Genomic DNA, 11,662 nt, shown 5'->3' on the forward strand with positions numbered 1-11,662 from the left:
TGTTAAGTCTTGGTCCAAATAAATACTACTTAAACTGCGGCTAGTATGCGGTACTTTATTTATGAACCGGTCTGTGTAAAACAAAATAAAAGCTTACAGTAGTTCCCTTTATTATGTTCCAGTTATACAGAAAAAACTAAATGTTTTCATTTAACAATGAAACGCACTCGTTCCAGTGTTCCAGTGGGATCTGGTGCTATGCTACCCCCTAGTGGTTATAACCAAAACAAATCCAGTTCTTAAACATTTAAATATATTTTGGGGGAAAAAGGAATAAATAGAGAGGAAAGAAAAATGATACCTTTTCCCTTTGCATATACTTTTTACATTTAAATTTAAAATATTTCCGCTGCTGTGTCCATCCTAGACTCGTAAACAGATGTGAAGTAACAGCTGGAATCATGTAGTGGAGGGAATGTGAGCAGCTTAAAATCATAGATACACAAAAAAGAAGGTAAAACAAATTACAGTTAGAGCAATTAGAGTTTCTTTAAAGATGTTTGGATCCAAGTCTTTGGTTTTTAAACGACTGAAGGAATGTTTAGGTTTCTTCTCTGGAACATATGATTGATTATCAGTGCACACGTGAAATGACCGAAGAAGACAGAAGGTTTGAAAGCGGCGCTGAAGAGACTATATATGCAACATTGAGGAATTTATTATTACTTTACATCACAGTCCTAACTTTCTGCATAATTTTTAAAACGTTGTTAGCACCCCGAGTCCAGAGAATAAACTGAACAACTGCCACTGATTTTAGGTGAGTATTTGGTCCAGTTTCCCCACAGATGATATGAATAAAAACCTAAACTTTCCTCTAGTTGCTTAGGACCAAAGACTTGGAAACATTTCAGAGAAATCTTAAACAGTTGTGTGTGTTTTCCAGACTGAGAAAACACAGTATGTAAAATTAATAAGAGTGGCCCCAGTACTGATCCCTGAGGAACCCCCAGGGATTCACAGATTAATTTAGAAGTGATGAACGTCTGCCTGCACACACTGAGGCCTCAAAAGTTAGTCAAGACTAATAATTAAAACACAGCTGTAGCTTAGGTTTTTTTTCGATAATAAGCTACAAGAACCCTATACTTGGACGTCTTGTTTTGCATTTGGTCAATTTTCCCCACTGATATATTTAATAAAAACCTAAACTCCCCCTCCAACCATTTAGGACTGAAGGCTTGGATGAAACATTTCAGAGGAATCTCAAACAGTTTCGCTTTGTTTGTCAGACTGAGAAAACACGGTATGTAAAACAAGTATGAGTGGCCCCAGTACTGATCCCTGAGGAACCCCCGGGGATTCAGAGTAATTTAGAAGTGATGCCGTCTGCCTGCACACACTGAGGCCTCAAAAGGTAGTCAAGACTAATAATTAAAACCCAGCTGCAGCTTAGGGTTTTCGATAATAATAATGTTTTGCATTTGCTTAATTTTCCCCACTGATGTCTTCAACAACAGCTTGAGTTCCATTTGCTGATTGAGACACTTAAAACATTTACAGCAACACATCAGGGGTCCAAAAAGAAGCAGCAGGATGCATGACACAGAAAATAAATAAATACAAAGGTATAATATTCCACATTCATCACACGGAGACACATTAGAAGGCACACCTCATATTAAAACCCATCCACAGCACTCACATTTGCAAAAGTAAAATAATAATCGATGTGAGAGAATCAAGGAGAGAAAACACAACATACCACCATCATCATCATCATCATCATCACAGCAGCAGCAGCAGTTCTAGTAGTATCCAGTGTGTTGACTTTAAATTCCAGTGACAACTAAACTCTCATGCGTCATCGATCAGTTTTTCACCGCCGTTCTCCGTTTGTCTGGATGCGCCGCTTCCTCCTTCCTCTCCTTCTCCTCCTCCTCCTCCGTCCTCGTCCTCGTCCTCGTCGGTGTAGGCGAGCGACTGGCTGCTGTAGTTGATCATGGTGCGGGAGAGGTCCACCTCGATGGGGAAGACGTCGGCCTCCTTCAGAACGGCGTAGCACTCGTCGTAGTAATGGGACATGCCGGAGACGAAGCGCTGCAGCTGGAACACGATGTCCTGAACTGTGGATGAAGAAGAAGAGGAGGAGGAAATGGATTTAAATAAATGACTGATAGCAAGCATGTGCACAAAAACGAAAGAGATAGGGGTCAAAAGTGCACAAACAAAAATGATATTATATTTTGAAGCTGAGATTATTCCAGTGTTTGCATGCATTTATAAAGACGATTCAAAGGGGAAACAAACACCTTCAGGAAAAGGTCGGTTGTTGTGATGTTTGCAAATAACTTCTTGAAGTCTTGTCTGCAGAGTTGGAAACTCTTGGTTGGTTTGTGTTTGATGTTTCGTGGCTTAAAATGTTTTAGATATTGGGGATTTAAAAAAAATTATCAGATCAGATGTGGTTACGCATTTTAGTTCGGCCATAAACCAAAACTTCTTCTGTTTTAATGGTGGTTGGCTACAGTCAAAGCTGCCAAATATCGCAGAAGAAGAAGAAAAAGAAGAAGAACTATATGCGGAAAAACTTCAGTCAGTCAGACAAACAGTAAATACTACCAACTAGATTCAACAATTCAGGCAGAGGCTGCAACCAAACAACAACAGACACTTAACGTTTAAAAGAAAAGTTTCCTGGAGACAAATTTTGAGTTCATGGCCGTTTCGTATTACCAGAACATTACAAACAGTAGAGAACATGAGGTACGAGCTCCACGCTGCATGCAAAGAAAGATTTATTGGACCGAATCCATTCGACCACAGGAGAAGACAAGGAATGACTTTATAACTCTACAGGACATTCAATACGTATATCGAAAGACTGGTATCAGACTGGGACATCCCAGAATAACAAGCTCTCATCAACATGGAGCTGGTTTTATGTAAATATGTTATTATTAAGGCATCAATCAAAACACAAAAGGGCGACTGTCTCCTTAAACATACAACAGGCACAAACCATGTTTCTGATCCAGCAGCTCGATCTTCTCCAAAACGTCCTTCCTCATTTTGGCGAAACGGGCCCGAGCCTCCTGGCGACACCGCAGCACCAGGCGGTACTCGTAGTTACCGGTGCTGACGCGGTACAGAGGCTCTCCTATGGCCTGTAGGGGGACAGCACATCAGCCACAGAGCGTAAGGAACACGTTAGACCGTCTCATACGTTTCCATTCAGAGCAAACAACCAAAAACAGAGAAGAAGTGAAGCGGTCGCTCACAATGCTGCTGTATTCCTCGTCATCCATCTCCTTCACCTTCAGGCAGTACGACTGAAACACAAAGAAAACATGCGTCACGAGGGATCTGACCACGGACACATGTGGAGGTGGTAGTAAGTGAACAGATTAAAGTCCACCAACTTAACCCACTCATTCAACCGCTAGTAGAAATGATCACATGAATAAGTGGCGTCTGTTCATTAGTAATTTTAACCCTCATACCTGATTTTAAAATCGTTACGTTGTCACCATTAAGGCCTAAAAACAGCATGTTAATATTTTTTTCATAAATCTTTTAATCCACTTCAGTACTAAACATAAATACTAAACATGTGATAAGTTTCTCTTTTTATGCCAGTGTTTGTGATGGCATCACAATTTTTTGGAAAAAAACAAAAACAAAACACAAAAATTGTAATATTTTCAGTAATCTACATTAAAAGGGGGATTTTCCTATGGGAGGATTATTAGAGCCTTTGACATGTCAATCATCAGTGGGAACATTGATTTTGATGGATTTTGTTTTTGTTTTTTTGTAGTAACCCATTGGAAATCCATTGAATTAGCTGCACTTTGGCTTTTTCACATTCAGACTCATCGCATTGAGATTATTGAAAATATTCCAATTTCTGTGTTTGTTTGTTTTTTTTGAAAAATCAATGCCATCACAAACATTGGCACATAAAGGGTTAAAAGTCAGGAAATAATCAACTTTCTTGTATTTGTGATTAGTAATGAAGTGGATTAAAGGTTTCATGTAAATAAAAGTAGAAAAAATATTAACATATGCAGTTTTTGAAGAGGAAACTTAATGTCCTTTAATGGTAACAACATAACAATTTAGATCAGGGGTCTTCAATGTTTTTCAGGCCAAGAACCTCCAAACCTACTATATGTGTCCTAAATTAAACTCAGCCTAGTGCTATTTATAAATTATTATTATCATTTTGCATTCAACATTAAGCCCTTATCCCTTTATTGAAATATTTTGGATTCATGTTAATGTGCATTTAAAGAAATTTAAATTTGTGGGGGAAAATTACAAAAAAAAAAAAAAAAAAAAAAAGTCCAATCAACCAAAGATTTTGGTAGGTCTTTGTTGAAGACTTGAGTTTGAAATATCAAAAAACACACACCTTTGATTCTAAAGCAGAAGAACTTACCAGATATTCAAACTTGACATCCAGGTACTTGCGGATGGTGAGCTTGGTGTCTGGTATGGCCTTGTGAAGGTACGTGTTCAGATCGTGGAGCATCTGCGCAATGACAAAACAAAAGATGAGGGTTTTTATTTTTACCATACATGATGTTTGATGAAGATAAGACTCATCATAGCTCAAGAGTATATCAACACAAATAATAAGACGTCAATAAATGACATGAAAGCTCAGGTAGAAAGAGTTTTTATGTCTATTTGTGGCTTAAAATGTGAAATTCAGAGGAAGGCTGCACACGTTTTAACATCACAAGGAACTCAGACTCACCACTTTAAGATTAAAAACTAGAATAAAGGCAGAAAGAGACTCAGACTCACCGGTTTGATGGTCTTCAGAAGCTGAATGCCGTACTTCTCGATGCTGCGGTGAGCGTCAGCAAACTTCACAAACGCCTCGCTGGCTGCAGCTTGAGGCTCTCGCACGCCGATGACGGAGAAAACATCTCCAAATGCTGAAAAGACACATTACATATAAAACACACGTCGGACAAAGCTTCCCGTCCTCCGAGAGAATGAAAAGCAAATGACATTGAATAACTGACCTCTGTGAGTTTGAGAAAGCTCAAAGAAAGCTCGGAGGAGTCTCTTGGTGTGCTCCATCAACCCTACAGTCAAACAGAACAGAAATATCATCAAATTCCCATCAGGATGAATTTGCAAAGTGTGACTTTTCAATAAATATAATTTTTCTATTCATAATTTGTCCACTAGAGGGCGCACTGTTTTGGTCAGAGTTGTGGACAAACCTACCCATCAGATGGCAGCACATGTTTATTAAATGTAAACATTTTCTTTATGTACTTGTTCTATTTTACAATAAAAGTTGATTGTTATTTATACGTTATTATGTCTTGAATTAATTTATGATCAGTGAAAATTGTTGCTGATTATAAATAATATCATCATATGAAATTATCGGTTTGCATCACCTTTCTTCTTCTGCTATGATTTAATGGTACCTGAAAAGCGGAGTTAGCGCCACCGACTGTTTATCTTATTTTTGGGACGTTAACATCATGTATTTGGTTCCCAAGCCCAACACTGCTGCTACAACAGTGAACGGGCCCATATTTCAATTTAAAGGAAAACTCCATTACTCTCAGGAGGCAATTTGTTTAACTAGGAATAAAAAGAAGAGGTTGCAGAAGCTTTTGGACGAGTGTCTACACATAGACTGTATATAAATATGGACAACTTGTCGCCACTTCCTGTCATTGGCCAAACTGATGCTATTTTTACAGGGATACAAGCGTCGTCCATTTTCATTAAATACTATGCTCTGCTCTACCTCCATTATGTTGGATTATACCTTATATTTATTTATTTGTTGTTTTTACAACTCTCATTGTCCCACGGAATCACATAAGTAGTTGGCATGGCAACTGGTAGTCGCCATTATGCCACATCTTGTCTTTAAAGCATCAAATAACAAACTAAACTACCTGAAATGACTGAAACCGTCCTTGAAAAGAGATCATGACATGTACTTAAATGTTTTAGTTTGGCCCAAGGCCCCGCCCACTAACATGGAGAAGGCGGAGCTTATGACCTATACTGTGGCCTCCAGCCACCAGGGGGAGCTCTACTTGCTTGCTTCCACTTTAATTTACAGTCTACAATCTAAACATTACCGTGACAGCACAAAGAAACGTAGCTGTTCAATACATTAGAAAAACATCCTTCATTCGTTCGTCTGTTTGCGCATGTGGAAAAAAAGACCAATAGATTTAAATCAATCTAAAAAATACTGAACCACTCGACTTAAAACTCAACAGTGATTCCATCAGAGAAATTATCCCATTTAACTGACCTTTGTAGAGCTCTGCTGTTTTCTCCAGCTCTTCCAGCCTTTTCACCAGTCCATCTGTAAAATAAAACCAGGTTAGACCAGCAGAGCTTTAAATCTAAATCATATAAATAAACAAAATCAGGAAAGAAAATGTTACCGTTGCATAAAATAGCTCTACTGAGCCCTAGAGCGTCCGCTGTGCCCGAGCTCATGTTCTCCACCAGGCGATGTTTGACTTTCTTCAGCACTGAATTACACAGAATCATGTTTTACAAATAAGACAAGTGACAATGTAAGAATGCAGTGTATGATATTAAAATACAGAATACAAAGTGGTTGTGTGTATGTGAGATACCTATATCCAAAGACTTCCCCTGTTTCGGGTCGGCCTGCAGTTTGTTGTAGTGGATTACTGCTTCTCCCTGATCGAGAAATACAAAATTAAGTCAAAATTATATTGGATAAGATATAAAAAAGGAGGAGAACATTTCTATAAAATATATTTTAAAGTAAAAAAGAGTAAATTTAAATGTGTGACATGAGGTAAAAAGAACAATGTGCAGGATTCATGGTGCAGCATTGTGCACTGAAAGGGAAACAGCAACACAATCTAATACTTTAATTCCAATACTGAACCCCGTGTTTATTTGGTTCTGCAGGAAGTCATGGAATTTTTCCTGGTGTGAACAAAGGATGTTAAAAAAAACAGAGCCACTCTACTTTGGTGACGCTGTGCCACATGCTACAGGCCATTGTCTGGATCTTTTTATCACGGCTTGGCGAGCCGGTGAAATCCCTCTCTCTTCTTCACGGACCGATCTGATCAGTCGGACTATTCACTGATAAACCTGCAGCCACCACACGACAAATATACTAAGTAAGTTATCTTTTATTCCTTGTGTATTCCAGTTTGTGCCTGTGTGATTGCACGTCACAGTTTTCAAATGCTGCACCATATTTTCTTAAAAAGTTGTGTTTAAGGTTTAAATTTTCATTAAAATGAGGGACAAAAACATTAAAGAATATCATTCAAGCAAACACTAAATAGTAACCCATCTATTAGAACTATTGATAAACTACAGAGAGTGACTCCAGCCTGTGTACCTGGACAGCTTGAATCATCTTGGCCACCTCCACCTTAGTCTTTCCCTTCACTGGTTTCCCGTTCACACCTGTGATTTCATCACCTGCTGCCACTGTCCCATCCAGAGCAGCTGGGGTGTTGTCAAAGACCTGGGAGACAACATTTAAAAAATACAGATGACTTCAGCAATCTGGGGTTTACTGTAGTGTTTGGTTTTAATGCTTCTTCTACAATCTTGTCAATATTTCCTGCAGATATGATGCTCAGTCTGCATTAATCTGTCACCACTTTGTCAATAAAGTTTGAAAGTGATTGATGTTTTGGGGCATGGAAACACTCACATTTATCAGAAACAATTACTGTGTACCTACCTGGACGATGTAAAGGCAAGGACAGTACTGAGCCCCTCCACCGATGCTGATGCCAATGAGGTTATTAGCATCTTTTTTCAAAGTCACAGTACCAGGCACTGTTGGTATCCCCCTGTTCAGAAGAACACGTGATGCATGATCGGTTCAGAAACTGAATTCACACACTTCTACTATGTTATAGGATTAGATAGAGGGATGGATGCTACTCACAGCTTGTCTTCCTCCAGTTCATAGTCCATGTCTGTGAACATAACAGGACCGTGTCACTCCTGCCGGTGAGAACAAAAACACTATCAGATAAATTTCCTTTGGCTGAACCTTAGGTTTGATTTCTCAGCTCTATAACCATGAAATAATAATAAAAAAAAGGAGGAGATGTTTATCTTGAGGAAGTCCAAATCTAAAATAGAATAAAAAATAACTACCAGCTGATTTAAATTGAACTGACTCTTCACTCCCCTGATGCCCTGACTTGATTGTGGTGCAGTCGGTGAGAAGACGCTAGCAGGAGCAGCAGAAACATCCGGTAACTTACTGCGCTTTCTACTTCAGATTTACATTATTTAATTACTCTAAATGGGAGTCGCGGTCAAACTAAAAACACAGACGGATGCGGTAAAAAAGGAGCCAATGTAATATTTTAATATAGTAACGTAAACTAACGCTGCTTCATTATCAGCTAGCTGCTGGATGCTAATGGCAGGTGCAATAACAGATGTCGTCCGATTAAAAACGTTAACAGACCGTTAATGATTTACCTTCTTCAGACGTCGCAAAAGGTTGTCACATAGATGTCAATATGAAAAAACAAAAACAAACATATGTATATATTTAGTCACCCCCTTTATTTGCAATTATCTTAACCCCTGGATCTACTGACAGCTCATGTTTACTTTATTTTGTCACTTCCGGCAGTAGAGCGGAAGTTCGTCTTCTTCTCGTGTTTGGTGGGGTGTATAGCGGAAGTTGTTATTTAGGAGGACTAACAGTTTTCTCTTAGCAACTGTAAGAAACTCGAAGGTCATATCCGTCATGTTTCAGATGTTTATATCGAGTGTATCAGTCTACATTGATTAATTTGCCAACGATAAATCAACGCAATTATTTAAAAAATAATAATTTAGCGAATTTAATCGTGCGTTTTTACTGTCACCCAGTGGTCAAAGTGAGGAACTGCAAAAAGTTGACAAACTTTTAAAGTAACAGGGACGGTTTATTTACAGAACTGTACAAGGTGAGAATAATTATCAATTTGGCCCTTTCCTTATTATTTAGAACAGTTGTTATTAATGGACAATAATAGTCCTACGGAAATTATTCAGCGTATTAAACGTTGTTTTACTGCCACCCAGTGGTGTTATTTATAGAGCACCAAACAAATGACTACCGTTCAAAGTGCTTTACTTTTTAAACAATACATTTAAAAAGTGAAACAAGAAAAGGGACATGGAGACTAATGCACACTGTAAAAAGAACTCAAAATAATAGGATAAGTTAAATAGTAAAAGATGAGTATCAATAAATAACTAAGTATAAAAATAATATAAGCAAAATAATAACAGGATTAGCATACACACAAATGCACAAGAAACAGAGATGGAAGAATATAATAATTTGTACAGATTGATAGAGTTTGGTATGAAAGACGTCCTGTAGCGTTCACTGTGTGAGTGGAGCTGAATCTGTCTGGTCACAGGTTGCAGTGACAACCTACGATGAATTAAAATTGACAAACTTCAATAAAGAACATCATCCTAAATACCAATAATAATCATGAATGTGTTTCATTAATAATTAAGCACGTTAATCATACATGAAGACTTTCTACAATCTAAAAATAAACAGATTACTTTGTTCAAACACTTTACAGAGGCCGTTACTCACAGCTTGTTTATTCATTAAGGGTCGTTAAACAGAATAGTCAGAATGATTAAAAGCCAGCACAGTGAATTGAATGGACTTTGTGAATGTGATGATTGAGTCACATTGTGTTAAAATCATGTCAGTGTGTCCTACATTATAAATTTGTAAAAAGTCACTGCACTTATCCTTTGTCTCCCAGAGGCCTGTCTGCTAAGACCATCTACTTAAGATACATCTTTCATTAGGGTCCAGGAGTATTCAGCAGCACCCACTATGAGCATGGTGAGTTTAAATTTGTGACTGTTTTTGGCACCTTTACATTTATTATATGTTGAATTGAACTGAATCTGAGTGAAGTGTTTGAAAACTACAAATATGTGTTTCTTAGCAACTTGAACTAAAGAATGTGGATCTGAGACCTGGAGATCAACTCAAAATAAAGGGGACAATTCTGCATGATGCTGAGAGGTGAGCTAACCAAACACAACACATGTAGCTTCTTTACTAAATGAAGTTACAGTGGCAGTAAGATATGGTTCCTGTTTAAGGTATTCACTCCTTTGGATGTTTTCCCCTTTTATTGCTTTTATAAATGGAATCACAATCAATATAATTGGGCTTCTTTAAAAAAAAAAAAAAATAATAAAAGTAATATCGCATATTGCGTAAGTCATCACCTTATTCAGCAGAGGTCCAGTCAATCGGTGCCAGTAGTCTCGTAGTTTGGAAATCACCCAAGTGCATCTCAAGACAATTGTGGCTAGAAGGTCATTCAATGGTTAATCTTTGCTACAATTAGACCATGAGGACAAAAGAACACATATCAGAGAAAATGATATTTAAAAGTAAATCAAACTTATGGGATGGATACAAAGGAAAAACTGCCAAGTCACTTACTGTACCCTTGAGTTCAATTAGGAAATGGAAGGAATATGGCTCATGTAGAAATCTGTCTAGAGTTAAAAGCATCACCAACTGAGATGGGACAGACTAAATAAATCTCGACTAGAATTCACCCAAAGACACAATGGAAGACCTTAAGGTCAAATGGAAGATAGTTCTTTGGTCTGATGAGACCAAAATGTAACTTTCTGTGGCTCTGTCAGACGCTCTGTTTGGCAGACACCAAATACTACACATCACCAAAACACACTGTGAAGCATGGTGGTGACAGCATCATGCTCATCTGCAGAAGACTTGTAAAAAATCAAGTGAAATGGTTGCAGCAAAATATTAGGGAATTCCTTGAGGACAATCTGAGCCTGCAAGAAAACTACGACTTGGGAGACAAAGCACACGGAGAAATCTACACCGACACGATTTAAAGACGACCAGGTGAATGTTCTGTAGTGGCTGAGTCAAAGCTCAAATCTCAGTAAAATAGATTAGAGTCCAAATGGATTAGAAAAGGGCTGTTGATGCCTGATCCCCTTTTTAACCAGACAGGAGAATGGAGAAAAACTACAGCGTGCAGATATGTGAACCAATGTGGGTTTTGCACACTCTCCAAACTAACACTACATTTGTATAAACTCTGACCCACTCAGATTCCAGATTGACCTCGGCTCTGATTCAGACGACCTGGCGCTGCACTTTAACCCCCGTTTCCATGACGACACAGATGGAGCTGTGCTTGTGTGCAACTCCAAGGCTGCTGGATGCTGGGGTGATGAGAAACGGGAAATACACAACCCTCTACAGAGGGGCTCTGATGTGAAGGTGAGGACAAAGATGTTCCTTGATAAAATTTAGCAATGCATGTAGTTTAGTTTGGGATTTTTGTTTGAAGTTAAAAAGGTTTTCCTTCTGTGTCAGATTGTGTTGAAGCTGGCTGGAGACGTCTTTGAAGTGGAGCTTCCTGATGGACATGAAGTCCAGTTTCCCAACCGTGTTGGTGTGGACGTCATCAACTACATCAGAGTCATGGGGGACTTCAAACTGACCTGCTTCAAGATCTGCTGAGACTCATGAATCCTGTGTTGAACAATTACAGATGAGACTTTGAGACAAGGCCAGTTATTGTAAGAAATGTTCATCATTAAAACATGAGAGCCTGTCTTTAATTAAAGACTGTTCAAGTTCTGTTGTGCAAAATAAAATAAAATGTCAATATTTAAA

At 38.4% G+C, this 11,662-nt stretch overlaps 2 protein-coding genes across 6 annotated transcripts; one reads left to right on the forward strand and one right to left on the reverse strand.

Annotated features, from left to right (window-relative positions):
- Positions 1–41: 41 nt before the first annotated feature.
- On the reverse strand, positions 42–8,608 carry pick1 (protein interacting with prkca 1). 3 transcript variants are annotated; one of them, XM_047571693.1, is made up of 13 exons: positions 8,440–8,608; positions 7,892–7,922; positions 7,682–7,793; positions 7,331–7,459; positions 6,582–6,648; positions 6,384–6,473; positions 6,248–6,301; positions 4,980–5,042; positions 4,756–4,889; positions 4,385–4,477; positions 3,222–3,272; positions 2,963–3,107; positions 42–2,066 (listed from the first exon to the last, which is right to left on the reverse strand). In XM_047571693.1, the coding sequence occupies exons 2-13, from the start codon at positions 7,918–7,920 to the stop codon at positions 1,798–1,800; spliced, it is 1,236 nt and encodes a 411-aa protein (XP_047427649.1). In that variant the 5' UTR covers positions 7,921–7,922; positions 8,440–8,608; the 3' UTR covers positions 42–1,797. The 3 variants fall into 3 exon arrangements, with proteins under 3 accessions (XP_047427649.1, XP_047427648.1, XP_047427647.1); XM_047571692.1 differs by having other exon boundaries at positions 7,892–7,950; positions 8,426–8,608; XM_047571691.1 differs by having other exon boundaries at positions 7,892–7,950; positions 8,440–8,607.
- LOC124997735 (galectin-2-like) lies at positions 6,958–11,662 on the forward strand. Of its 3 annotated transcripts, none has more exons than XM_047571694.1 (5): positions 6,958–7,103; positions 9,744–9,826; positions 9,933–10,012; positions 11,092–11,263; positions 11,360–11,662. In XM_047571694.1, the coding sequence occupies exons 2-5, from the start codon at positions 9,818–9,820 to the stop codon at positions 11,504–11,506; spliced, it is 408 nt and encodes a 135-aa protein (XP_047427650.1). In that variant the 5' UTR covers positions 6,958–7,103; positions 9,744–9,817; the 3' UTR covers positions 11,507–11,662. The 3 variants fall into 3 exon arrangements, with proteins under 3 accessions (XP_047427650.1, XP_047427652.1, XP_047427651.1); XM_047571696.1 differs by lacking the exon at positions 6,958–7,103 and adding an exon at positions 7,863–7,956; XM_047571695.1 differs by lacking the exon at positions 6,958–7,103 and adding an exon at positions 8,129–8,207.

The sequence above is a fragment of the Mugil cephalus genome, chromosome 20, assembly GCF_022458985.1.
Source record: "Mugil cephalus isolate CIBA_MC_2020 chromosome 20, CIBA_Mcephalus_1.1, whole genome shotgun sequence".
Taxonomy (NCBI): domain Eukaryota; kingdom Metazoa; phylum Chordata; class Actinopteri; order Mugiliformes; family Mugilidae; genus Mugil; species Mugil cephalus.

Bases quoted from the DNA above. Each gene is read 5' to 3' on its own strand.
- pick1 (XM_047571692.1), bottom strand. From the start codon at position 7,932: ATGTTCACAGACATGGACTATGAACTGGAGGAAGACAAGCT. The intron at 6,302-6,383 runs GTAACATTTTCT...TTTATTTTACAG, and splicing joins TAGAGCTATTTTATGCAACG to ATGGACTGGTGAAAAGGCTG. The intron at 5,043-6,247 runs GTCAGTTAAATG...GTTTGACTGTAG, and splicing joins AACAGCAGAGCTCTACAAAG to GGTTGATGGAGCACACCAAG.
- LOC124997735 (XM_047571694.1), top strand. The intron at 10,013-11,091 runs GTGAGCTAACCA...TGACCCACTCAG, and splicing joins ATTCTGCATGATGCTGAGAG to ATTCCAGATTGACCTCGGCT. The intron at 11,264-11,359 runs GTGAGGACAAAG...CTTCTGTGTCAG, and splicing joins AGAGGGGCTCTGATGTGAAG to ATTGTGTTGAAGCTGGCTGG.